Source organism: Lipophrys pholis (genome assembly GCF_963383615.2).
Source record: "Lipophrys pholis genome assembly, chromosome: 18".
Classification (NCBI taxonomy): domain Eukaryota; kingdom Metazoa; phylum Chordata; class Actinopteri; order Blenniiformes; family Blenniidae; genus Lipophrys; species Lipophrys pholis.
The window spans coordinates 20,419,277-20,430,506 of record NC_137646.1 but is presented as its reverse complement, the minus strand read 5'-3'; the positions used below and the strand labels follow the sequence as shown (position 1 = coordinate 20,430,506).

General features: G+C 42.2%; 1 protein-coding gene across 1 annotated transcript; it reads right to left on the bottom strand.

Moving 5' to 3' along the window:
* Positions 1 to 538: 538 nt before the first annotated feature.
* Positions 539 to 10,767, bottom strand: prox3 (prospero homeobox 3; the record flags this gene model as incomplete). The annotated part of the gene is made up of 5 exons (XM_080486864.1): positions 539 to 2,439; positions 6,191 to 6,296; positions 6,571 to 6,683; positions 8,687 to 8,788; positions 8,899 to 10,767. 5 exons carry the CDS (start codon positions 10,765 to 10,767, stop codon positions 2,266 to 2,268), a joined length of 2,364 nt encoding a protein of 787 aa, XP_080342990.1. The 3' UTR covers positions 539 to 2,265.
* Between the last annotated feature and the right edge of the window lie 463 nt (positions 10,768 to 11,230).

Sequence of the window (11,230 nt, the reverse complement as noted above, 5' to 3'; positions counted from 1 at the left end):
TTTACAAACTCATCCTGAATGTTGATCAAACCTGATATCAGCGTTATTGCTGAATTTTGCTTCTTTTGAAAACCCTAAAAGATCTTCAGATGCTGTCATGATGACCCAAAAACACAAAATGATGTGTGACGGCTGATCTACACCACCTAAACCACATCATTAGGACGTAAAGACTGTTTTAAAAGTGGCACGTGGACCATGGGTCTTTACTTGACCATGTGAACTCAGGTGGTTAGACTTAGTCCTGGGCTGAGCTTCTTACTAAACCATCATCCATCAGCGCTATTAGTGTCAGTGTGACTGTGTGTATGTGTGCTAGTGTGGTCGTCATGTTAGATTAAAGGCTTAAACCACGGTGGCATTAGTACTGGCTACCAGGCCGTGTGTGCGTGTGTGTGTGTGTGTGTGTGTGTGTGTGTGTGTGTGTGTGTGTGTGTGCGTGTGTGTGTGTGTGTGTGTGTGTGTGTGTGTGTGTGTGTGTGTGTGTGTGTGTGTGTGTGTGTGTGTGTGTGTGTGTGAGCAGATATTCAGGCGTCACGCCACAGGAGCAGTGTCACTTTAATTCGCCGATCATTTTCAAACATCAAAAATCCAGTTAAAGTTGGAATGAGGCACGGACCTACAGTAAAGAATACAATATGTACACTATAAAAAAGAGAAGCCAGTAAGATCAAACGTAACAAGAGTACAATGCAAAAAAAAAGCAAATCTAGGAAACATGCACTTGAAAACACATCACAAATAGTTGCGGGGTGTCGTTTTTTTTCCACCCACCGTTTGGAACCGATAAAAGAGTCGTGATATACAGCAGATGCGGTGAACGTTTCCTCCTCGTGTTCAGAAAACACTGATATATTTGTGCAAGTGGCCTATTTAGTTCTGCGTTACATTAAAAGAATACAAAAAAGTTAATATTCCAACAATAATAGTAACATCCAAGAAACAACATAACATTAATCTTATATTCAATATATTGTCCCTCTGGAGAGAATCATAATTACACTTTGATTACTTTGATGCCATCATGTACAAAAGCTATTAATTCAATACCAAACAGAGGTTGATGTGACAAGCGAGAGTCGCCCACTGACCCGATTGTGCTCGGACAACAAGGGCGTCTTCATATCTTTTGAAATCTTACAGTAGAACTAATAAATGCGTTGTGCAACATTACATGTGAACCAGCCTGACTTGATCATGATGTTGGATAGCGGTTACCAGATGTCACCACACACAAGGCAACAACAACAACAACAATAACAACAACAACAACAACAAAAAGGTGATTTCTAACAAACAGTCATGATTAAATCAGATTTATTGTGCTTTTGTTCTCTGGTTTTCACCCCCGAAGTTCTTTAGGGAGTAACGTCAACGCTTATATATAAATGTGTCCACAGATTTCATTACGTGGTCAACCGCTGCCAGCAAGATGGTGAGGCTGATGTCAAATTACCAACACTGTGATAGATTCTGCGTTGTTGAAAGCAAAACTCACTGGAAAGGAACAAAAAAAAGAAAGACAAGGAGAATAAGAATCAAGCTCCCAGGCGTTAATGAAAAGAGAAGAGACTGTTAATCATTCTAATGTTGGGGTTTATCACGGAGCCACTGGGGTCAATAATCTACTTCTAAAAATGTGGTATGTAGTAAAGTTGTCTGAAAGTATGAGGAAATATTTGACTTCATCAGATTGGAAGTTGCTGCGTGATACTTGAATGTGAGCTCGATTCCTGACACGCCACGCGGAGTTACGTGTAATTGCATGACATTGTTGTGATTAAAACAGTCCACCCCGGCCCGGCAGCTCCTATCGGCATAATAGTTTTTGTCCAACGTGTGTTGAAGCAGAGCGGTTGCACGGGTCAGATGACTGCAGAGGAATGTTTTTACACAGAATTCCTGTCCTGCCCGTTTAAATTCAATAGTCACGTTCCTCCATAAGTGCAGTCACAAGACTCTCATTGCAAGCACTGTGTGTTTTGTTGAGCCTGCGTTGATTTGAACATGTATGTGTGTACGTGAGGCAAAATCATTCCAATGGTCTTGTGTGTGTGTGTGTGTGTGTGTGTGTGTGTGTGTGTGTGTGTGTGTGTGTGTGTGTGTGTGTGTGTGTGTGTGTGTGTGTGTGTGTGTGTGTGTCTGAGTGAATGAACTGTAACGCGGAGCAGTCCAAACTGTTTTCAGCCTCTGAACGCCTTAATAAAACTCCCCTTTCTTTAAGTACAATAGAATTTGGGTTTGTGCCTCTGACCAGATGAAAGATCAGCCAACTGGACAGCCGGGCAGCCTGAACGCGTCTGGTAGAGGACTGTCCAGTTTACAGATGATTTTGTATATTCCCTTCTTCCAGCAGGGGTCGCTGTCTCTCCCAGTCCAAATGGCCGAGTAGAACTCTCTGAGAGCCACTTCTGACACCTCGATGAACCTCTCGGGAACCTGCACGCACAAATAGAAATGGAAGCAGATGAAGTGTTGACTGGAGGGCTGGATGAAATGTGGAATATTCAAGGTTGATGGTGTCAAACTCACTAACTTTCTAAAAGGGAAAAAAACACTTAGAAAAGAGATAAAATGACTAAAATGTCTTTCCTTCTTGTGGTAATAAGACTGGGTAAACAGAATTTGAGGGGTTTTCATTTCATCCTCTCTGTGCTTGTATTAATCCCGGTTAATCTTTGTACATATGTAATATTTTAATTCACTCATTATAGTTTTATCATGTCTTATATCATATTCAACTTTCTTTCTTACTTACTGGAGCGATGCTTAAATTAATTTCTCTTTGGGATTAATACAGTATTTCTTTCTTTCTATTGTATTGTATTCTTTAATGTCAAAATTGTCTGAAAAATGCTGGAAAATCAGGATGAAACCACTAAAATAAGGTACAAAAACATCTGAAATTGTCTTTACATGTTTACCATCCCAAATTGGAAGTGGAATTTCATAAATGCAACAACAACGTATTTCACATTTAATTTCATGTCCTGTTACAAAACCACAAGTTAAACATCTGTAAATAAAAAACAAGCGCAAATTCAAAATGGCATATGTTTTTGTGCAAAATATAGTGAAATATCCACAATTTCAAACGTCTTTATGTCTGCTACTCTTACTGCAACCACCAGTAGATAAACTGAACACATCAGTTATTCTTAGTGGAGAAAATCCACTCAATGTCTCCCTTGTCATTATTAAACCGTCACCCTGTGGGGGATTGGATTCTCTCCCTTGCTCGGGATGCTTTTGAAAAGAAACTTTCAAATATCTGTCACGCTGAAAGACCAGAAATCCTTGTAAATCGTGCTCATAATAAAGTATTATTCCACAAGTGGGGCCGCTGTTGTTGAGAATATCCGCGCAGCTGTGGTGGTCGGCACAAGGCTGCAGGCTGAGAATTGAATTCTTTAAAAGAAATGAATAACAGTACAATAGTACAACCTCGAGTGTGACGTTTCTTTTATGTGACAGCTACACTAACATGCTTTCATAGATCGACTGGATTAAAAATTTAAATTTATTTGTTTAATGGTGTATTTTGTCTCCGTAAACCCTCTGCTATCTTTGGTACAATAAACCAGCTGTGAGGCGTCCCTGGGCTGTTTATACAGAGCATCAGCACTCCTGGAAAGTCTTTCCTCCAATCAGATCCTTCTGTTGGAAATAACTGCTGCAAGAGTCGATAACACACAAATTACTTCGACAGGAAAGAGAGATGAAGATGGCGTATCAACAATAACTGTTTCAATCTTGCCGTTAAATAAAGCCGAGGTACGAGCGGGGAATCGTTTATAGCCTTCATTGGAGGGACATTACAACACGCTCTTATGAGTGCGCCCACACAGGTGTGTTCACTAATCCTCCAGCCTCTTTTGAAAAGTACACACTGGGTTTTTTAGTGGGTCCGTACTTCTGCTGTGAGTATTATCACACCTGTTGTCACACTGCTCTGCTGGTGGCCGACGACAACACAGAGAAAGTATTCAGGTGGAGGAGGAACCTGGATGGCTCTTCCACATAGAAATGACACAAGAAAGCCAAAACTAGTTCCTCAGAATGATAATGCCATTAAATACATCTGTTTTTAACTAATCAACACATCAGATCTTGGCCTTACTGCTAAATCCCAACCGACCACATGTGGCACATCACTCTTTTTTCATTAAAATCTTTTTAACATCTCAAAAATGTATTTAGTATTTCAGTATATTTCAGCATAGACTTGACTTTTGACTCAACATACTTTGTTTTTCTGCTGTCTCTTCAAGAACATATTTTTTCAATAATTTCTATACTGAAAGACATAGCAGGCAGCGGGAGAATTTCTGTCTTTATTCTCTATAATTTGATTCTAAAGAATAGAAATTTGGAGGGAAATAAACCTTGGTGTGTGTGACCTCACTCATGCAGATATTTTTACCATTTTCCACATGGTGCAAAAGTAATAAAACCATTGAAATGGTGAAATAGCACACCTGCACTTAAACAAAGAGGAAAAACATGTTGCAGATTCATTAAAGTAGACTGCAAAAAAACTGCAAACAAAATCGAAATGCCTTAAAACCAGCACATTCCCACCTGCCCCTACATCCACCAGATTAGATGCCATTAGATGGCAGCAGATCATCTTTTGGAGATTAAATGATCACATCAAAATTCTTTAGCAAACAACATAATTGAAAAACACATAAAGACCATAGATTTTACAATCGTCAATAAGTAGCTGGGGCGCTATGGTTTAGGCTCCTCCCACAATTTACGCTGCGGAAGTACCATCTCTATGGCCGGTTAGCTCAGTTGGTTAGAGCGTGGTGCTAATAACGCCAAGGTCGCGGGTTCGATCCCCGTACTGGCCACATGTGTTTTGAACAATCGCATATCTAAATACTTTGAAAATTTAACTAATAACAAACTAACGGCTAATTTAACTCTTTGTTTTGAGAGTTTATAATGACATAATTTCACTTTCTTTCTAATCATACTAAAGCAGAATTCTTTGGAAACACACAAATGCTTTATTAATTTCACAATTACGATCATGGTTCTCAAACCGGACGCAACTTCATATCTGTAGAAAGATTTTACAAGCAGATTTGATACAGCGGTGTAAGCTCCGCCCACAATTTCGGCTCCAGTATCTCTGTGAACACGGCCGGTTAGCTCAGTTGGTTAGAGCGTGGTGCTAATAACGCCAAGGTCGCGGGTTCGATCCCCGTACTGGCCACATACATTTTGAACCCTCAATTAACATTAACCCCAAGCTCAATACTATGAGGAACTTCATTAACACATCTTGAAAAGCAGAAGAACCAGCCAGTGTAAATAATTCCAAGCTCATCTAAACTGACAGTTATTCTTACCTTAATTGAAAACTTCAATGACAAACACAAGATAACTAAACAAATAAGAATAAAAAAAAAATTTCTTTGAATATAAAGCTAAATGCTACTTTTCCTGTAATTATAACCTAAAATGTATTAAGGAGTAATTTTCCAGATTTATAAAAGGAGTAACTCTACATATTTAATAATGTACATTTACCATGATCATTTTCACTATACTGTCTAAACTTTGAACATTACTTGTCAGATTGTTTTTATTCATTTGAAAATTCGAGACAAAACTACTAAGAAATTGTAGCTAAAATTCGATTTCCACGAGATTAGCACAGGAGTGCAGAAAGTAAAGCCATGGACCCAGGAACTCCTCTAATTAGCCTATGGTTGCATTGCTGACTCTTTAGGAAGATTGTTCTTATTTGGGTTACAGACTTAAAGCTTTTTTGGGGGAAATCCTCACTTATGCTACACATCTATTGGAAGAATTTTGTTCACTGTATGACCTAATTACCACAGCGTGAACCGTAAGAACATTAAGACTTAAGATACAAACTTGTACATATTCTGGTTGTATAAAGTCACCTCCAATGTGTTTACTACCTGTGAATGCCTTGATGTGGTATTTAACAAAGATTTTGCTGAGGAATTAAAGCTCGTGTTTACGTCCATACCATTCTGCGATTGTGAGAATAAATAAAACTCTCTCATTGGCGCCAAATCTTTGACTGGTGTGGTACTAAGATGATTCCCTGCATCGCACATTATTGATGACAGACACCTGCATGTAACCATGGTGCATGTACAGTTTAAAAACTGGCCGAAAACGACACCGACGCACATCTTCTCACCTGGTAGATGTTGCTTTTGTTGTAGTGCATGTTCAATATGCGGTAAAGCTCTGTATCACGACCCACTCGCAGCTGAGTCTCCCGGTTCAGACGAGGTGCGCCATCCCTGGGTTACACACACAAAAGGACCATTTTAATCATCATAATATACAAGATAACAGTGACAATTTGTTTATTATTTGAAATTCAGCAAAAATCTAAAGGTAACAATGCACTATCAGGATTTCCAAGGTTCTACAGCACTTATTTAACACAAGCTGACAAATCCTTCGGATAGCCTCTTTGCCACGTTTTGGACCTCCAAATCAAAAATTAGATTGACTACAGCAGAACAAGGGGAGGAATTCGCAATGCATGAACCAATGCCAATCCAAACGAACCGGGTGAGAGCCTCGCGGACAGCCTGACGTGCAAACCGCTCCATCTGGATGTAGAAGAACTCTCTGAAGTTGCTGAACCATTTAATCATCTGGGAGGTCACACAGCGGTTGAACTGGATGGTGGACAGGAAGCAGGTGTGAGAGAGAAGATTTCAGTAAGTCGTCATGATAACATACGAATAGGACGCTTCTGCTTTTAATATCCTCAATTGATCCATATACAGGACATGATTACAATTCTGAAGGGTGCCAATGCAAGCTTTCACATTTCAATTCCATTATATCTAATACATCAGTTTAAATGAATTGTAAAACACAACAAAGTCATCTTATACAAGGAATAGCCATGTTTTGCAGCTTAATTTAGTCTCGTGAACAATATATTGGTCAATACAGAATACAAATTAGTGAGACAACTCGCCTTGTCTGACCCATGACGATAAGATAAGTAGAGTTTTTCTTCTTGTAGATATATTTGTATTCGATAATTTACAGTGATTGTGAATCCCTGTAGAATATTGACCAAAAGAAACCTGTAAGCATACCTAGTATTTATTTCCAAAATATTGATAACGTCTACTTTATAGAACTTCACGAAGACGCCATTAGAATGTTCAATCATGATACATAGGCAGTAGGCCCGTTCTGCATTAGGCTCCGCCCACAATATTTACTACGAACTTCTAGTTCGACATGGCCGGTTAGCTCAGTTGGTTAGAGCGTGGTGCTAATAACGCCAAGGTCGCGGGTTCGATCCCCGTACTGGCCACTAGACTTTTGAGTACTAAAGACTCTCTGCATACCCCGCAGATTTTAACTCCCAGAACTTGAAATGAAATCACAACAAACGTATAGAAACCTCTCTTGATGTTGTCACGCGCTTTGACAGGCAAAACAACCAATCTTCAACTAGATCTCTCTCTCTCATGTGTTTTTTTCTTTACTTCCACATGATCAAGTCTTGTTTGATAACGTAAGTCACCTCCTCGTCATCAATGCTGACATGTGTCTACTACTGAAACTCACAGGAAATTTTATGTGTAGTCAGATCTGAGGCTATGAGCGAATTGTGTCCTCTCCAGCAGAGGGAACTCTTGGTCTTCTTTCTCTGGACCAGGAAAATCAGTTTCACCACAGTAGCATTGTTTTTGTGATTTCACTACATTTGCTTTCAATTTTGTTACGTGGATTGTTGACCAATTCTTTCCATAAGATATATTAATCAGTGGCTGAATTTGGGGGGGGGGGGTATTCATATGTGAGATGTCTGTGATATACCTTTAGAGAAATAATACAGAAAATAGTTATAATCTTGAGAAACTGAATGAATGGGTTTAATCAACTTAAATTAGACTTATTAAGGAATATAAGTAAACAGTAGCAGCCTTGTAATTAATACCTCCCGTTTTAATCCCTGCATAATTATGAATACTATCTCTCCACCACAGACGTCACATTCAATTGTCTCTGTAGTTAAGTGCTCCCCTGTTGTTTTTTTTACTGTCTTATGTGTAATTTTTGACTTTTTGCATAATTTGTGCAAAAAAAGTCAGACATACACAAAATGACCGACTGTGTCATTATCAAATATATTTAAAATTAATCAATATTCAAGTCAAAAAGACTTGTAATAACAAAGACTGTTAATACAAAATGTATTACAGTAATAATTTGAGGATTTAAAGCATTTGAAATACTTACATTTTAAGTGAAAATTCATCATAAAATAAATATTCAAACTAAGTATTGACATCTCACGAATCTCTGTTTGTAATAAATAACCTTTTAAAAATATGAGGAATTAATTATGCAAATATTTGGTGTGAGAGCAGCATTAGGTCAATTGGCTCTAATTTTTAACAGTTTACTGTTGTCAAAGATCATCAGCCATCATCCTGTCATCATGGTTCATTTACATAAATCGTTGGATTTCACGAATAACTGAATAGACATTTAGGAAATGATCAGGGTTCAAAGTGATTTGTGAGTCAGTAGTTACATCTACAACGGAAAATCATTGACACCTTTGAGAAGATGGTATAAGTATTATAAAAAATATTAACGTTGCCTAATGTGAGTATAACTTGTGTGCAGGACTGTGATGAGGTACACACACCTTGACGTCGGGGAAGTAGGTTTTCAGCGTGTTGGAGCTGGGGTAGCGCGTGTAGAAGAACATGAGCTTGGCTTTCTTCAGATGACATGGGGACAAGCCCTCCTGGGTGTAAACAACAGTCAAGGAGATACACGTGTCCTTTTAATTATACACACACACACACACACACACACACACACACACACACACACACACTGTCATTCTAAAGAAAAGGATATCCCTCCAGCCGTCAGGTACAGCTCTCCTCCATCCATCCCTCCGACTCCTCGCATGCCCCCGTCTCCCCTCACCCCCCTCTCCCTGCCTCCGTGCGCGTGGCGTGCGAGCGACGCGTCCAGGTGGCCGAGCAGGGGCAGCGGGGGGAAGGAGGGGTGAGACGAGAACTCCAGGAAGGGGTCGGAGTTCAGGTAATCTTTGCGGGACGGGGGAAGGTGGGGGAGCTGGGGATGGTGCAGCGAGCGCGAGAAGAGCTGCTGCATGGAGTAGTGGAGCAGTGGGAGGGGGAGCGGCGGGGGTGGGGGTGGCGGCGGAGGAGGAGGGGGAGGCGCGGGGTAGGAGGAGGAGGAAGACGAGGAGGAGGAGGAGGACTGGTGAAAGGAGGAGGAGGAGGAGGGGTCCTTGGTTTGTGAGGCTGGAGGTAAAAGGGAAGGGTGGGAGAGAGGCGGGGGACGAGGTAGAGAGGGGTGATGCAGGGAGAGGTTTGGGTGAGAGGGGTTGAGGTGGGTGGACAGAGGGGGGCCGAGGAGCTGGTATGCCTTTCGTGTGTCAGGCGACCTCTGGACAGTCAATGGCATTGAGAGGTCAGACGGGTCGGCGCGGTGTGGAGGTCCAGGAGGCACCGCGCCCCCATTGGTCAACTTGTGCTTCTCTCTTTCTCGCTCCTGCCCTCCTGTTTTCTCCTCTTTGCCTCTCACCATTTCCTCCTGTCTTCCTCTGGTTAACAGCCCCATCCACACCCCTCCCCTGTCCTTCCCCCCGTCGTTTCCTGGATCTGACGGGAGAAAGGAGATGGCCTCGGAAGGAGAGGACGGTGTGAAATCTGTCATCTCGGTGTAGAGGCGGAGGACTCGGTCGATGACTCGGGCCACAGCGCTGCCCAACTCCAGCTTCAGTGCCTGAGCAAACTTCTGCCCCCCCTCCTCACCCTCATCCTCCAGCCCCACATCCCAGTCTCCTCTCACCAGCCCCCCAGAGTCTAACCACAACCCCGATCCCTCCATCAAGCCATCAAAGTGCAGCCCTCCTCTTCTCCCCCTCTCCATCCTCCTGTCTCTGTCTTTTTGCACCTCCTCTTTCCGCTTCTGGAAGTTGTCAAAAGTCGAGGCGGTCAGGAGGGAGAATGATTCCTTTTCTATTTCCCTTCCGTCGATGTCCTCCTCATCATACATCACTTCAGTAATGTCCTCCTCCTCCATCAACCCTACGTCTCCTTCCTCTCCACCGCCTCTACCCCCGTCTCCGTTACTGTGCTTCCTCTTCTTTTCCTCGTCGGCTATGTGCTTTTCCCCAAAAGCCTTCCACACTTTCTCCTGCAGAGCTTTCAGTCTCTCCCTGGCCTCCTCCAGCTGTTCCTTCAGTTCCTCCCTCTCTCTTCTCCTCCCTTCCCTCCCTGCCTCACGCCTCTTGCCTGCCTCCTCGGCCTCCCCGTCCCTCTGTCGGCTCTCCAGCTTCATCCTCTTCACTTTTAAAATATCCTGACTCCATTCGGACGCGAGGGCGGCATCGTTGCACCTCTTCTTCGCCCCGAGTAGGTCCTCCCCCTCCATCGCGCCCTCCTCTTCTCCATCCACCCTTTGCTCCCCATGCCCATCCCTGCCCCCCTCGTCCTCCTCGAAGTTCCCGTCTTCCAGGTGTCTGTGCGAGCTCAGGTTTGTGTTGAGCAGCCCTCCGATCCTCCGGGACCCTCCGCCCGGCTGGAGGAGGTGATGGATGAGTGGGAAGCCGGGGGGCCGAAAGGGAGGAGTGGGGCGGCCAGAGCTCCCCTGAGGAAGACCTCCTGGGAGGTCTGTGGAGTTTAGAGCAGGAGCAAAAGTGTGCATCTGGGCAGCGGAGTCATCGAAAAGGTCTGTGGGTGAATCCATCGCTGCGAAGAAAAAGAGAGGGTGGGGATTAGGTTGTGCCATTTACAGTGTGAAAAAAGGTTCACACCAACTAAAATATCAAAGAAGTAAACGGGTAAAGTGTCATATTTTGAAAATGTGTTACTGAATAGAGGATCCACTGTACACAAATTAAAGGCCTTATAAAATCACTTAAAAAAAGAAAAATCTGTATTTTCATTGTCATTGTGGCTGAAACCACACATTTGAAGATGCAGTCCTTCTTAGGTGTCACCATAAATGAGATACCGAAGAAGAAAAAATTGAATACAGGATAAAAAGTATCTTAGTAATATATTGGAATATAAAAAAAGATGATGGGGTTACCAGGAAAACAGGACTCTGAGAGAAGCTACCTTTGTTTTTGATGTCAATGAATTTCTATTCAGCATTATTATAATTACGTTGTCACATAAATCTCAGGGACAGATATACAACTGTGAAA